This window comes from Mus musculus, chromosome 7 (genome assembly GCF_000001635.26).
Source record: "Mus musculus strain C57BL/6J chromosome 7, GRCm38.p6 C57BL/6J".
NCBI lineage: Eukaryota > Metazoa > Chordata > Mammalia > Rodentia > Muridae > Mus > Mus musculus.
The window spans coordinates 132700624-132717044 of NC_000073.6; the positions used below are offsets into that span (position 1 = coordinate 132700624).

The window sequence follows — 16421 nt, forward strand, 5'->3', positions numbered from 1 at the left end:
CAGACTCTGGCCACATTCTTGCTCTGTTGGGCTGCCAAGAGATGGAACTTTTTGGTCACCTGTGTTGATTGGAACTCTGACTGCAAAGGAGGTGCCAGCTGTAGAATATGTTTCCACTCCCTTTAGTGGCCAGTGAGCCATATGTCCTTTGTCGTTTGAATGAGAACGGCCTCCATTGACTCATTTACTTAAATGTCTGGTTTCCAGTTGGTGGACTGTTTAGGAAGGATTAGGAGGTGTGGCCTTGTTGGAGGAGATGTTTCCCTGGGGATGGGGTTTCAAAAGCCCAGGCCAACCCTCCCACAGCCCCCTCCATTTTGCCAATAAGATAGATGATAGATAGATAGATAGATAGATAGATAGATAGATAGATGGATGGGTGGATAGATGGGTGGATAGGTGGGTGGGTAAATGGATGGATGGATGGGTGGGATGGATGGATGGATGGATGGATGGATGGATGGATAGGTGGGTGGGTGGGTGGATGGATGGATGGATGGATGGATAAGTGGGTGGATGGATAGATGGATGGATGGATGGATGGATGGATGGATGCTCTCAGCTATTGCTTAGCACTGTGCCTGCATGCCTGCTGCCATACTTCCTGCCATAATGATCATAGACTAATCTGAAACTATAAGGAAGCCCCCACTTAAGTGCTTGCTTGTTTTCATGTGCCGCTTAGTCATGGTGCTTCTCCACAACGATAGAATGTCAGCTCACCTCAGTAGGGGCCTCTTGAGGACTCTCGGGCCTGCCATTGGCCAGCCTCCCTGATTGGAGCTGAGTGATGGCCCTGATGCTTGCCATGTGGCCAACCTTCAGATTGCTCCAGGCCAATGAGGAATCCCAGTGAAGCCTTCTCCACAGTGGTTTCAGCTGGCATCAGGTAGAGGCATAGCTGGATACACAGGCTTCAGGCTGTGAGCTCCAGAGTACATGTAGGCGTGTCAGGTTCCACGAACTAAGGGCACTAGGCAGGCCCAGCTCTCCAAGGGCTGTGACAGGAATAAACAAATCCCTTTGTATGCTCTCAGCCACACCAGACCTTGTTGAGTACAGTGGATACCAAGGAGGCCTTGGCTAAACAAGGACATGGGCTCCATGGGAAGGATGTCTGCTCAAGTCTGTTCATTATCATATGACCCAGTGTTTTCCCCACGGGGAAGGGCAGGGAACCCCCAACTCCAGGAACACTCTTTCCTCACCCACCTCCAGAACTTAGTGTTAGAACAGAGGCATAGGAGTGCATGCCTAAGAACTGTGTCCAGTGCCACCCACCCAGCTACACCATGGGAGGTCACTGACCCTCAGGCTCCTGCCAGCAGCCCAGCATAGACCTCTTGTCCCCTCCTCTGGAACCCAGGGAATTGTCTTGACTATGTGTGTTATGAGCCAGAATTACACTGCAGGAACCCTTTGTTTTGAATGCATGCCTGTGGAGGGTAACCCCTATAGGCTTGACTTTGTAGACCAGAGGAGGCAGATCTCCCAGCCCATCCTCCCGGCCTTTGCAGGAGCTGTGCTATGGCATCCTGGCTCCTGGGTAGTTCAGATTCCCATTCCACCCACACTCAAAAGTGAAAATGCCCTTTGCATCTGGCCCCTGAAACGATATACCTTCTCTCCCTCCAGCTGCGTCAGTGTGGTCTGAAGTTGGCATCACTACCCCATGCTAGTTCCCAGTTCACTGAATGCTCTTTCTCTGGGCAGCCCCAGGACCTGGCCTCAGCCACCAGAGACAGTCAGCCCAACTGGTCCAAAGCAGTGGACAAGAATGCATGCCCCCCATAGTCTAGAGAACCCTATCCTATCCTGTTCTTGGGGAACAGGCCATGACTGTGAGAAAGCAGGAGAGGGCACCCTGGCACGACTGCCCCAGAGGAGGTGTCCTCTGCCATCTGTGCCCTGGAGGTGGAAGTGGCAGATGACAGTCCTTTCTGGGCTCCTTTGCTTGGGTCCCTGTGCCATTTTCTTTTCCTGGGTACAAAGCCCATCTCTGTGAAGCTGGCCCGTGGGCTGTGTGCACAGAACCTCCTTGTTTCTGCCATTACTCAGTCGCTCCCTGCACTCAGCTCCCAGGGCATGTGGGGGAGGCATAGCTAATGACAGGCAGCACCCGGCCTCCTAAGCCCTTTGTTCATTCACTGGGTGACACTTCCTGGGTGCTGCTGAGGGCCAGCCCTGCACTGGGAACACAGAGGGCAAGAAATGCATCCCCTCCTTCTAGAAGGCACTCTAGCACCTGCCATCATTGTCGGGTGAAACAGGGTGTGGTCCAACCACAGTGGGACAGGGAACAAGCTCTGTGTACTCTATCTATCACTAGTGCAGTCAGAGGTAGGGACCAGTGAGTGGGGTCTTTCATGAAGGGTAGGTATGTAGGAGTTGTGTGGAGCAAGTTTTCAGAGCATTCTAAAAGGCATAGTGGTTAACAGATGGTGCAGGAGGATTGCTGTAAGTTCAAGGGTAGCCTGGGCTACCAAGTGAGAATGTCTTGAGGAAGAAAGGAAAAAAGGAAGGAAGGAGGGAGGGAGGGAGGGAGGGATTATAAAGCTCAGCGTGGACAACTGCTTCTAGATGTGGTGAATAACTCAAGCTAGTGGCTGCCATGTGGAGGGGTCTAGGCAGGATGGAGCTCTGCTGTGCTAGGGGTCTAGGCTGTGGGCATTTGGGACAGTCAGCAGTTTATACAGGGGAGAGGCCAGGGCAGGCAAGCATGTCAGGAGAGACATCCTGACTGTAAGAGAGAGGGAAGGAGACTGGACTGAAGGGGATTCAGTGGAGGGTAAGGGCAAGATGGAAGGAACCAGTCTGGCCTGGACAGAAAACACCCCTTTTCTCTTGTGAGAAATCCCCCACCCCCAGGTTGCAGGATGGCAGCCATGCTGGTAGAGGCCCATCTGACCTTGCAGCTTTTGTGGGACCTACGACAGACTGTTATGTGGGGACAGAGGAGGTGTTTGGGAGGAGGGCCTCTCCTAAGCAGGCCCTCAAGTTCCAGGCTCTAAAGAGTACCCAAGTGAACCTGGCAAAGCTGCTTCTGCCCCACTTCCAGCCAGGATCCAAGGGTCAGGGTTGTGGCTACAAACAGACATCCTGCGTCATGCCCAGGCTGGTAGTGAAAGCTGGGCTCCGGCCTCGGATCCTCTAACAGACTCCCTGACCTTCTGGCCACCATCAGGCCCTCAGCCCCAGGTTGTTTCCTATCCCTCCCGTGCAGGCCCCACCTGTGAATCTGGAACTGGCCATTCCTATCACCCTTCCCTGTGGAGAGATTCTCCTCTGGTCCCTTCTAGTCCTGGGCCTTAGCAGATGCAGGGAGGCCTCTTCCCTTCAGGCCAGTCATTCTACAGTAGCCAAAATCCAATCTCTAAACAGGACAGTGCGAATTTTAGATGTTGCTAGGCAATGGGATCACTTCCTTCAGGCGTGGTGAAGTTTTGAGGGGGCAATAATACAGCAGGTAGATAGAGTTCCCAGGAAGTGTGAGTCAGGTCTGGGCTAATCCCAGCAGCACGTCCCTCCGCAGTAGGAGGGTTGCAGAGGCTGGCCTTCCTCCCACCACACCCTAGTTGACTGCTTAGTGTGATACCATGAAGCCTGGGGGCAATGGGAAGGGACTTTCTGGTGGCCAAGACCAGATTCTGGCTCCCAGCCCTGGCAAGGCTGCCCATGGCTCCTAGGATGAGGCCCCCACGCCTTCAGAGGACTGTGAAGATGAGCCTACTTGGCCTCCCTAATCTTGCTGCCTGCTTAGAGCCCATTCTGAATTTAGGACTCAGCCTCATTAAGGAAGTCACAGGAGGTGTTTTGGCACTGGTCTCAGAGTCCAGTCAGACTGCAGGCCTGGCTAGTGAATGGGTGAAGGGTTAGAGGCAGTCCTAATCCACAGCATTCTAGCCAAAGAATGGCTTTGTCAAGAGCCCCTGGTGCCCCTGTGAGGCAGCAGTGGCCTCCAAGAACTGGGCAGCACATGGTACCCCAGAGCATCAGGGGAGAGAGGAGTTCTGATTGTCAGCTCCCTAGTCGTCCCCCCCAAAGCACATGTACCAGGCCAGCACCCCAGCCAAGCAGGGTGTTCTCCCTGGGTTACACTTTTGCTAGAGGCAGATGGAGCCAAGGCCAGCAGTTGCTCTGCCGCAGAGTGGTGTGGAGTGGCCGACAGTAGGAGTGTGTTTGCCTTATGGGACTGTAGAGGAGGGCTCAGCGGGAACCACAACCCCGGCTGCCGGACAGTGCAGAGAACACGGAGGTTCCTCGGGGTAAAGCCAGGAAACGTGCTGGAAGGTAGCTTCGAGTGTTAACCAACTGACAGTGGCTTTAGGAGGCTCTTGTAGGGTCACTGGCTGTTAAGATTTGAGTGTGGCTTGTTTCCCGAGGGTTCCTGGGATAGAGGCTTGGTTCCCAGGTTGACCATGTGGGAGTAGCTGAGCCCTTGAATGATTTGGGATCCAGGGGAAGGATACTGAGTTACTGTTCTCATGGCGTTTGGGGAGGGTCCTTTTCTTCCTCCTCTTCTTTCTCCTCTTCATCCTCCTCCTGTCCCTCCTCCTCCTCTTCCTCTTCTTTCTCCTCCTGCTCTCCTTCTTCTCAAGACAGAGTTTCTCTATCTACATTGTCCTAGAACTCCCTCTAGACCAGGCTGACCTCAGACACACAGAGCTCTGCCTGCTTCTGCCTCCCGAGTGCACCGCCACGCTCAGCCTGCAGGTGGTTCTTGTGGACACTGAGCAGAGGAACCGGCTCAGTAGAGAGTTCCTAAAGTTGAAGCCTGAACCCTGGCTCACTCTTGCGTAGCACGCAGTGTCCTTGTGCTCTCCGGGAGGCCTAATGTAGGGTTTTCAGTTTCTAAAGTTGGAACTACATAAATACCTTTTCTTTGTAATGTTATCTGGGCTCTAGTATACAGTAACAACAAAAATGGGCTGATCTCCTGCTAGACTAACCTGTGGTCCTGCCCTCCAGGCCTGGTGATGAGCATCATCCAGAAGTACAGGCAGATGGGTACGTGGACAACCTTGCGGAGGCTGTGGATCTGCTGCTGAAGTACACGGACAAGTGACCAGCCTTCAGAGACAGTGGACAAGGGCACCCCTGCTCCCATACTCCATCACTGTGCCCTCTTCCCACATACTTCCAGGGCACCAGGCCACCCAAGGCTTTGCCAGGACAGATGCTAGAAGTTCTAGGGTGCTTGTTCCTGGGCCAGAGCCAGCCATCCCCTTCACCCACCCTCTGCGGACTCCTTGTCAACATTCCTCCCTCCCTAGCGTCTGGGCAGAGGTTTGTTCCCCTCCCTGGCCCATGCCATGTTTCCCCTAATGACATCCAAGAAGGTGAAAGAGACCTGTCAGGCCTCCAGAAAATGAAACCCTTGGGCTGAAAGGTCCCTCTGAAACTAAGTCCCTGAACTCCTTTAGTCACCTTTGGCACGTGGTCCTTTAATTGACCATCCAATTGGATGAGATGCACTGCCTCCTCGATGAACTCTCTGAATGAGAGGAGCCTACAGAAACCACAGAGCTGAGCCAGCCTGCCCACCACCCATAGCCCTATCTGGCCCCAGTCAGAATGACTGATCAGCACTCTGCCTCCAACCCCTGTCTTAGGAAACAGGCTGGGATAACTCTCAGGAAACTGAAGAGTACCCTCCCACAGAGAGAAATGTCCACCTCTACAGTCAAGACTGAAGGCACAGAAAGCTCCTTAGAGTTGGGATGGACAGACTTAACCATGTTGTCTCCAGTGTACAGAACAAGCTAATGGCTCAATAAACTTGACCCCAACAGCCCCACTTTGACTCAGCCTTTCTTAGTAAGGGTCCAGAGTAGTAAGAGAATGGAGACCCCCAGCAGGGTCTTAGATTCCGACGCCTCTGAACAGTAGAGAGGAACTTCTCCCCTGCCCTGACCTCTAAGAAGTTAAGAAATAGACTGGCGGGGCTGGTGAGATGGCTCAGTGGGTAAGAGCACCCGACTGCTCTTCTGAAGGTCAGGAGTTCAAATCCCAGCAACCACATGTTGGCTCACAACCATCCTTAACGAGATCTGACTCCCTCTTCTGGAGTGTCTGAGGACAGCTACAGTGTACTTACATATAATAAATAAATAAATAAATCTTTAAAAAAAAAAAGAAAGAAAGAAAAGAAAAGAAATAGACTGGCAGGGCGTGGTATTGCACTCAAGGGGAAGAGGCAGGTGGATCTCTGTGAGTTCAAAGCCAGCCTGGTCCACAAGGGAGTCCAGTACAGCTAGAGCTACACAGAGAAACCCCATCTGGAAAGAGAGAAAGAGAGAGAGCAAGGAAACGAGCAAGAAATGGCATCTGATAGTGGTCAAGGAGAATTTCTTTCTTTCTAATGGGAGAAGACAGACCAGGACAAACACTAGCACTGCCTCCCATATTTATTCATATATTTAAAGATTTTAAGTTCCATTTGTGTGTGTGTGTGTGTGTGTGTGTGTGTATACAAGCATGCCATAGGTACTCCACACTTATGGAGGCCGGAAGAACAGCTTATTGGAGTCGCTTCTCTCCTCTGCCTTTCCATAGGTTCCGGGAATCAGACTCCGCTGGTAAAGGCAAGCACCCTTCCCAGCTCAGCCCTCATCAGCCCCCCAGTCTTCATTACTACAACAAAATAGCAGAGGCAGGCTAAGCGTGGTGGAGTTGCATGCTTGTAATTCTTGCATGTAGGGCTCATAAGCAGGATTGTCACAAATTCCAGGCCAGCTTCAGCTACATGGCAAAAATGTCACAAAATGATAACAAAAAAATGAAAGAAAAAAAAAAACCGAAACAGAAGAGTGGGTTTTGTATAGCTCAGTTGAGAAGGCTTGAAGGATACAGTACCAGCCTTGCCCAAAGTCTCTCATCAGACCTCATGGGGTCTTCCATGGTGAGACAGGAAGACAGGATGGCCCTTTTGATCCCCCCAGCTGATCTAAGAACTTTCCACAGTTTAAATGTCCTACCAGCTCCTGACACCACCACACAGGGGATCAACTCTCCAACTTACGGCTTTGAGGGCAACACAGCCATCTCCGACCATAGTGGCCCACTAGGCCCAGCAGTGGTGAGCCATGCTGTCCACGGTGGGACCAGACAAAGGGCCTTCTCCAAGGGGCCCTGGGACAGTATTCCCTCTTAGCCCGTGTCAGGCTTCAGAATCGGATGCATGGACAGCTGTTACCTCTGTTTCTTCTCTAACTGACCCAGATGCCACTGATGACTCTCCTCGGGAGACAACTTCTCATAAAAAGAAGTCAGCTATGGAATTAGCCCAGTGGGTAAAGAAGTCAGCTGAGATAGAGCTTGCTGAAAAGGAAGTAGCTGCTAGATGTTTTCGGTCAGTTAATTGTTAGCCATTTGTACTGGCTAGTTTTGTGTCAACTTGACAAAGCTGGAGTTATCACAGAGAAAGGAGTTTCAGTTGAGGAAATGCCTCCATGAGATCCAGCTGTAAGGCATTTTCTCAATTAGTGATCAAGGGGGAAAGGCCCCTTGTGGGTGGGACCATCCCTGGGCTGGTAGTCTTGGGTTCTAAGAGAGCAAGCTGAGCAAGCCAGGGGAAGCAAGCCAGTAAAGAACATCTCTCCATGGCCTCTGCATCAGCTCCTGCTTCCTGACCTGCTTGAGTTCCAGTCCTGACTTCCCTTGGTGATGAACAGCAGTGTGGAAGTATAAGCTGAATAAACCCTTTCCTCCCCAATTTGCTTCTTAGTCATGATGTTTGTGCAGGAATAGAAACCCTGACTAAGACACCATTTAATCATGAGGCTGGAATTGACCCCCTCAAACTACCAAGCACTTGGGAGGCAGAAGCAGGCAGATCTCTGTGACTTCGAGGCCAGCCTGGTCTACAGAGTGAGTTCTAGAATAGCCAAGCCTACACTGAGAAGCCCTCCAAGAAGACCAAAGAACCAAACAACAACAGAGGGTGTTACCAGTATGTACTTTTAAAAAATAATTTATTTTTATTTTCATTGGGGTTTTGCCTACATGTGTGTGTGTGTAAAGGTGTCAGAAGCTCTGAAACTAGAGTTACAGTTGTGAGCTATCATGTTGGTGCTAGGAATTGAACCTGTGTCCTCTAGAAAAGCAGCTTACTAGTACTTTTAACTGCTGAGCCATCTCTCTAGCCCCGAAGTGTGCAGTTGTAATCCCATGCTAAGCAGGTGCAGACAGGAGGATCCTGGGAGCTAGATAGACAGCCATGCCTGGCCCAGTCAGTGAGCTCCAGGCTCAGTAAAATACTATTCCAAAAAAAAAAAAAAAAAAAAAATAACAGGCAAGATGGCTCAGTGAATAGGCATTTGCCACCAAGCCTAACAACCTGAGTTTGATCCCTGGGACCCATATGACAGGAGAGAATTGACTCCTACAAGTAGATTGTTTCCTGACCTCTATACCTAGGCTGTGGCCCATAGACTTGCACACGCTCATATAAATAAATATAGTGAAAAATAAAAATGTAAGGTAGAAAGATTGAGGGAGACATCTGACACTGACCTCTGGCTTACACAGACATAGGCAGGCAGACAGACAGACACACACACACACACACCGGGGGGAGGGCGACGTAGTCTGAAGACCAAAACTGAGTTTGACATCTGGCCTCTGCATGTGTGCACGCACTGTGCAACTGTACACACGTAAAGGAGTCAGAGGTCCTCTGAGATTTCCCTAGACAACGACACTCCCTCTGGCACGGTGAACACACCAGTGGGGCCTTAGTGGGCAGGTTGACCTCTAGGCTCTCAGAGGAAGAAATTGGCTGAGTATCTGCATCAGGATGAGGGGCCACCAGTCTGGCCAGTGCCATTCACCTTCAAGGGATGGATGGCCTTTTGCCTCTTAGCTGGATATACAGAAAGCTCCAGTAGAGTTCCCCCAGTAGCTCAGGCCACTTGGAGCCATTGCAGTGGGCTGTGCTTGCTGATGAGTGTGCCCCATGGGTATTGGGGTTCTCTCCCCCACCCCCCTTTTTTTTCCTGAGCAGTGACCAAGCTGGCTCTCCTTGGCTGGTCTCTCCAGATAAGCTGGGTTTTCTCTTTCTGCCAAGGAGTGGGCTTCAGGCCCTATATGATCTGGTCAGAGACCACACTATCCTCTGAGCCACAGTGAACTCAGAGAAATGGTCCTTAAAGTGACTCTTCCAAGGAGTCTCTAGGAGTAAAAGAGAGAGTGGAGACTCAAGGTCTAGCCTGTGTCTTATGCTCTTTCTGAAGACGGATTCTAAGATGCTCCCTCCAGCCTTGCCTGCAATCCCGTGAAGATGGCCTGTGGTGACCTCGGGGCTGCAATCATCCAGTGCTCAGCTGTCCTCTCCCTCCTGAGAGGATCCATTCCTACTCCCCTAGAGGACTACCCTCTTGCCTTGATGTTTCTCAGGGTGGCAGCACTACCCAGCAGCACAGCCTCCCCTTCTCTTGATCTTCAGCTACCTAGCAGTCAGCCACAAGGGACTCATCTGCCTCTGACTCTTACATCCTTAGCAGGTGGAACAGGCAGGAAGAAAGCCTCCTGCAGATCTCTTTAAAATGGGAAGACCCAACCATGTGCTGAGTCTACAGGGTGCTCAGGGACCCACCTTACAAGCCAGTGTGATTATCATTATCACACCAGCTTTTCCATGGATAATAGGCAGACTGAGCATTTTGCACCAAGTTTTGGGGTTGTAGGAGCATTATTACGTAGGAAATACAACCAAAAAGTTAAAAAAACAAAAAACAAAAAACAGTAGCCACTTGAAGGTCACTGCCCAGGTTGGGCATTTTGTGGGGAGGGACTTTTCCCTACCCACATTTTGGGAAAGAGCTGCTCTCCCAGAAGCCCGTTGGCCCACCATTCCGTGTATAGACAGGGGGCCTACTTAGTGATTGGGAACATCCCTAGATGGGTGGACCCCTGAACCAGCCGGGCTTGGGGACTGCAGAACGCTGAGGCCTACTGCTGTCAGACAACAGGGCATCGAGTGAGCCCAAGCCTGGCTGCGAACAGGATCCTATTTTCAGAAGACCTCATATTTGGTGCAGGAGACAGCAGTGTGGGGAGGCATCAGGACAGAGTCCTGTGCATGTTGTCAACTTGAGCTGGGGCAGGGCTAGAACGAGGCTGGTACCACTGGAGAGTAGGAGGTGCAGGTTAGGGGGGCAGTTGGGTCATTCAAGGCCATTGTGAATCTAAGGAGCAGGACTGTGCTTGTGGCCTTCCTGCCCTCTGTCCTGCTATTGTGAACTACTTACCGTATATGAAAGGCAGAAGGCTGGTGTCCTAGGAAGACTGAATGGCCAGCCTGGGACCTTGCTCTCACGCCCTGATTTTAACTGTGTATATGGTGTGTGGGTGTGTGCCAGTGTGTATGTGGTGGCCTTTACCTGCCAAGCTACGCCCACCCCCAACCACAAAGGGTGGCTTTGTGGGGGGAGTTCTGAGACAGGATCCTGATATTTAGCCCAAGCTGACCTTAAATACGCAATCCTCTTGCTTCAGCCTCCAGAGTGCTGACTAGGGTTACAGATATGTGCCACCACTCTGGAACACTTCTTTTTTCTTTCATATGTGTGTGTGTATGTATGTATGTATGTATGTATGTATGTAGTTTATGGATGTTCTGCCTGCATGTCCCTATGCCATGTACACTGCCACTGTATCCCCTGGAACTATATATATAATCCAGATGATTATGGCTCCTGTATGGGCGCTGAGGATTGACTCTGGGTCCTCTGGTTAACCACGGAGCCATCTCTCTGTCCACCGCCTCTTAAGATACACACTCACATATAGTTTGACAAGGGATCTGTTGCCAAAGCAGCAAAACAGAAGAGTGGTCCAGGATGTCACCTCCAGACTATGATGGTCTGGCCATAGCAGAGGCTCTGGGAGAACATTCCATGGTCAGTTACAGGGACCAACACTGGGTGACAGACATTAAGTGTACCTCTCTGCTGGGGTCCTCAGGACTGCAGACACAGTGCTCTCCTGAGCTGTAGTTACTCAGGTGTCTGGTTTGGAGGGTAAGCACTGGATTGTGTGCCCATCCCAGGGGTGAATTGTGTGTTCTAGTATCTCCACAGCCCAAGAAGCAGAGCTCTGAACTGCGCTGCCCTCCGCGGGGGCGAGGCCCTGAGCTGACAGCCCAGCTCTACGGCCTCCAGGGTCTCTTTAGTGGCCTGCCTCTCAGCCAGGGCAGCTTCCTCTCCTGCTCCCTTGGAAGTAGCAGCACACCATGCCCCCCCCCCCCCATGCCAATGTCTCTGGCTCCTCTGCGGCTCCCTGCGATGGCGGCTGTGGCTATGGGCAGCAGTTACTCCCACAGCCACCCAGCATTTCGCCTTCTCTCTGAGGCATGGGGACAGAAGTCCGTCCCGCAGTTCTCCCAGTCCAGAGCTGACAGGAGAGCTGCTGGTTCACTGCCCCCAACAAAAAGCACACAGCCATGCGCAGGCAGCCGGGTGTTGGACCAGGAAGCTTTATTTACACAGTAAAAGGAACAAGCAAATTCCTGAGACTAGAGTGGCTGTAGTGCAAGACAGTCACGGCCTGTCAGGGGGGGAGGCAGGCGATGGTGCGTGGTGCTAACGAGCAGACCCAGCATGGGCAGCCTACAGGCTGCAGCCCTGATGGGTTCTGGCTCACCACGCCATTCACCACACTGCCTCAAACAGTACCGCTGCTGCTGCTGCTGCTGCTGCTGCTGCCTGGCTGGGACGGCACACGTGGCCCTAGCACGGCCTGTGGGCTCATCTGTCCCTGACCCCTGGGTGCCCCCAAACACTGACGATGCAGTTCATTTGCCAATGAGACTATGCTACGTCAGGCTATCCTATCTAGCCTAAAGGAGCTCCATCAGTCTGCAATTCTAGAGTATCTTTCTCTGCCTCCTTCAGAGGCCTGGCACCAGGGGCAGGGGTGGGACCAGCAGCATGGGCATGGCAAGGGGCAGCATCATGGGTTGTATGGGCGGAGCGTCCCTGAGCCCTGGCCCCTGGCTTACGTTTTAAGTGGCCATCATTCAAGTAATTTTAACCACATCAGTGGAAATGGGTTGCAGGATCCAGGGGTGAGTTCTAACTGCTGTGAACACTAAATGAACCCATAATAAAATATGGCCATTGGTCTGCATAGGAGACCCATCTAGAAACTGGGGGAGTGAGCATGTCCTGTTTAATGTGGGCCTTCATTTTATTTAACTTTCTGCATACAAATTTAGAAAACTTTCCTGCTACAAAAAAAAATTTTTTTTTTAAAGTAAGGCTTTCTGAGAATACACATCTGCATGTGTGGGCAGAACAAGTTCCATGGACCTACATGAAGGGAGCCCGTGGTGCTGGCCAGCTTCTACCTTCACCACCCAGGAGTAAGGCAGGAGTGGGCAGTCATGTAAACTGTCTAGGCTGCTACCCTGAACTCAGGTCAGGTACCCGGCTTAGGGCAACTCTGTCGGTTCAGTGGCTTCTGGAGTGAACGGGATGTCACGTGCTAAGAGGCCCAGTCGGCTTTGGTGGAGGCTGCCTAGGCAGGTGAGTGGTGAAGCCCACCCTCAGCTTCTCTGGGGTGTGGCACTCGGGTGAGCCAGTCTGCCTGCTGCCTGTGCTGCCACGCACACAGGAGACAGAGTGGACCTCCCAGGTGAACCTTCTTCCAGGAGATCCAAGACCAGAGGTCTGGGGGCCAGTGAATGGGGTGGATGAATGGGTCTGTCTGGGTCACACAACTGCTGAAAGCTGACTGGAAACCTTCTAGACAAAACCTGCTTTACTTGATGAAAAGAACATCAGAAAGCAAATGAACACACTAGGCAGAAAAGCTACCACCATCTTTTCTGGCTGCTTTTGCTGGGTGCTTGGACTGAGGCCTTAGTGGGACAGGGACATCAAGAAAAGCCTGAGGAAACTGCAAAGGGCCAACCCCCACCCCGGGTTTGGAGTACTGCCGCCCAGGGAACAGTCTCCTAGAGGCAGGAAGCAAAGATGAAGCTGTCACTCAGCAAGTTCCTGTTTGTCCTTCCGCCAGCAGGCTCAAGAGAGCTAGTCTACGGACAAGCCGGCCACACATCAGCCTTAAGACACACACCTGCCACCAGGAGCTCAGGTCCCAGTCCTCAGGAGAGGCAGCTGGCAACTGTTCTGTGCTTTGGCCTTAACAGCCTGTGTGAAGCAGACCAGGGGACAGAGCCCAGCCTCTCCTTTCCTGGGGGGTGGGGGAGTGGGAATAGCTTTAGGGACCATAAAGTTCTTTCAGATAACAGAATCCCTCACTGTGGGCTTTCTGGGAACCAGGGCACTGGGGTGTGCATCCCACGCCCTCTCAACTACCTTCCTCTGTGATCCACCAGGCAGGGCTTGTAGGTCATGCCTCCACCAGCTTTCTACTTTGCTTTCTCAGTGCCCCCAAGGCCAGCTGGGCCCCGACCACCACCACAGGGACCCACCAGGCTACCCAACCTGGGGTTATAGGAGCGGGGCTTCCTGTACTTTGGGTCTGGTTTTAGAGAAACATTGCCTTATACATCAGAACTTGAGCCTCGGTTCTTCTGGTGTATGGACAAATTAAAGTTGAAACAAAAGGTTCCCATCAAGGTCTTTCTTTAGGAGAAAGGTAACAGCCATTTGGGCTCAGCCAGCAGACAGTGAAATCTCAGAGGGTAGGCACAGCAGAGCAACTACAAATGTGCCTAGATCACATGTCCGCAAACCCAAGAGAATGCACCAGTTATTTTTAGCCTTATGGGAAAACAAGCCACTTGTGTAAGCCAGCCCACTTGCTATTGTCTGCAGAAGATGCCAAGTTTGCTAAAAGCCAGAGTCCCAGCGTGCAGAGCCCTGTAGCATGTCTGCAGGGAGGACTGAGGGGAGCTGCCGGAACGGATGCCCTCTGGGAATTATGCTGGGAGTGAGGAGCTGCAAGGGGGAGTGTGATTCAAGCCATGCTGTGGCTGGGCCTGCAGAGGAGAGCCTGGGGCTAGGCTCACATCAGTGGACTGGGGGTGGGGGGTGTCTTGAAGCCAACGGTGGTATGCTTTCATTAAAGCCAGCAGTGTCTGTGAACAAGCAACAATGTGCTAGGAATGTGGTGGAGGCTTGCAGGCCCCCAACATAGACTGCTACAGAGAGGAGCCTGCAGAGTGGCTAGCCTGCAAAGCAGCCAGCAGACATCCCTCTACCCAGGAATGTACACAGGGCCGAGACTTCTGCACCTGTTTGTAGATCCTGAGGACACTATGAAGAGGTCATCTTGCCACTGACATCTCTATACACAGCTGAATTCACTGAGCTCAGCTCTCAGGGACTGGGGACAGAAGGAAGGCTACCAATGTCAGCCTTGCCAAGGCAGCCCCTGAGGTGGCAGAGGTGTGGGTGATTCTTGGTGACATGGGAGAGCTGGTGGGCCCACCTTTCAGTCAACACAACCACCAAATGCCTACCCAATATGGATGGCTTCTGGTCATTCCTAACTATCCCCTGATCCCGAAAAATGGGACATGGATTATCCCAGAATCCCTGCCAGTGCCCCAAATGGATTAAGGCCACACGGTCTGCTGTCACTACAAGAGGTGTCTCCCGAACCTTCCCAAGCCTGGGCCAGGGAGACCTGGGAGAGAAGGCACGGAGTAAACTAAGTAAAGGAGGCTTTGGGTAACTCCCCAGAAGGAACCTGAGCAAGGCTATAAGGGGGCTCAGGCCCCCGGCATCCTACCTGAAGGGTGCAGCTGGCCCAGCCCTACTGGAAAATGGTGGCTACCCAGCACTCCGTAAGGAACAAAGAGGAGGATACCAAACCGAAAACCTGTTTTGGGCTACAGTAGTTCCATGGAACTGGTGGGAGGCCAGCTGTCGCCTGTGAGGTGTGGCCAAGTTGCCTTCACAAATTTGGGCACTACAGGGTGATGGCTGGTTCCTTTGAAAATGGGTGGGCTCCATTTTTTGGAGGAGCCTCTGTCAGACCCAGGAGCCAGGTCCCCCTTAGAGTGACCTAAGGCCTAGAGGAGTGCCTCCTCCCCAGGTCAGGGCCCTCAGTTGTTCTCTATCTGCTCAATGTCCAGCTCGCCATCCAAAGAGCAGAGGCTGTTCGTGCAGGCTCCCCGGTCCCGCCAGGATGTGGCCGGATCCCCCTTCCTGCAGCAATCCTCATCTAGACTGCAGCCATCTGACTCGTCACAGGATAGGTCCTCCTGGCAGGTGAACTGGTCATCAAAGGAGTGGGGAACAGGCTCAGGAACTGGGGTCCCAGCAGGAGTCCTGCCCCCTGGGCTGGAGGCTGAGAGCAATGCGGTCCAGGATCGGGTACTGCTGACGAGGGCAAAGGGGCTCTGGGAGCTGTGGTCGTCCACCCCCATGTTCAGGCAACTGAGGCTGCTGAAGGTCTGACAGTTCTGTGGAGGAAGAGATACAGTGGTCAGTGAAGAGGCCAGACTCGCTTTGGAACCTCAGACCACACATCCTACATAACCACACAAAGCCTAGCTGGTAGTTAATCTGCCAGGCTGTAGTAAGATCACCAAGTCTGAGGATGGTTCATGAAGAAGTGCCTCTGGCCACTGAACACAACCTGTGGCCAGTCACTACATAAAAGGCAAAAATGTGATGAGGCCCAGCTTGTGGGCAGCTGCGGTGAGGTGGGCAAACCTCAGACTTAATAGGTGGCCTGGTAACAAGATGTCTGATCTAAGGCTATTTCATCCCAGGTGTCCCTTGTCCAGCCAGGACCCACTCCCTCTTCAGTGCGCACATCCTTACCTAACGTGATGTGTGCAGTCAGCCCTCAGCTGAGAACTATACCTGCTATGATGCAGATGCTCAGCAGAGGCTGCTAATACTGTGCCCTTCGCTCTTTATGTGCCGATACAATGTTTTCCCTGAGTGGTTTTTTTTAAAGATTAATTAATTAATTTATTTAATGTATGAGTACACTGGCTGTCTTCCAACACACCAGAAGAGGGCATCAGATCCCATTACAGGTGGTTGTAAGACACCATGTGGTTGCGGGGAATTGAACTCAGGACCTCTGGAAGAGTAGTTAGTGCTCTTAACCACTGAATTTTCTCTCTAGCCTCTTCCTGAATGTTTTTTTTTTAAAGATTTATTTATTATTATATGTAAGTACACTGTAGCTGTCTTCAGACACACCAGAAGAGGGAGTCAGATCTTGTTACGGATGGTTGTGAGCCACCATGTGGTTGCTGGGATTTGAACTCTGGACCTTCGGAAGAGCAGTTGGGTGCTCTTACCCACTGAGCCATCTCACCAGCCCCTGAATGTTTTTTTAATCTGAGGTTTTGACTGAGTCTGAGAAGACAGTTTAAGGTCTGTGGGAAGAACAGATACAAGACTTTTTTCTTGGTGGTACTGGAGGCTGGACATCCAGAGCCTTCCATGTGCTAACTTTATCCTCTACCTGAACTACATCCCCAGCCC

The 16421-nt window shown here is 52.0% G+C and overlaps 2 protein-coding genes across 8 annotated transcripts in view; one reads left to right on the plus strand and one right to left on the minus strand.

Annotated features, from left to right (window-relative positions):
• Lhpp (phospholysine phosphohistidine inorganic pyrophosphate phosphatase) overlaps nt 1–5797 on the plus strand; it is a 95806-nt gene extending 90009 nt beyond the window's left edge. For 2 of the 3 annotated variants that reach the window (XM_006508298.4, XM_006508297.2), the window contains one exon: nt 4969–5797. In XM_006508298.4, the coding sequence (XP_006508361.1) occupies nt 4969–5065 (97 nt within the window). In that variant the 3' untranslated portion in view covers nt 5066–5797. The remainder of the gene's footprint in view (nt 1–4968) is intronic. The other variant, NM_029609.1, reaches the window with a different exon arrangement.
• Nucleotides 5798–11460: 5663 nt separating this feature from the next.
• The window catches only part of Fam53b (family with sequence similarity 53, member B), a 101765-nt gene continuing 96804 nt past the window's right edge, over nt 11461–16421 (minus strand). For all 5 annotated transcript variants that reach the window (NM_001381859.1, NM_001381858.1, NM_212473.1 and 2 more), the window contains one exon: nt 11461–15379. In NM_001381859.1, coding sequence (NP_001368788.1) covers nt 15020–15379 — 360 coding nt within the window. In that variant the 3' untranslated portion in view covers nt 11461–15019. The remainder of the gene's footprint in view (nt 15380–16421) is intronic.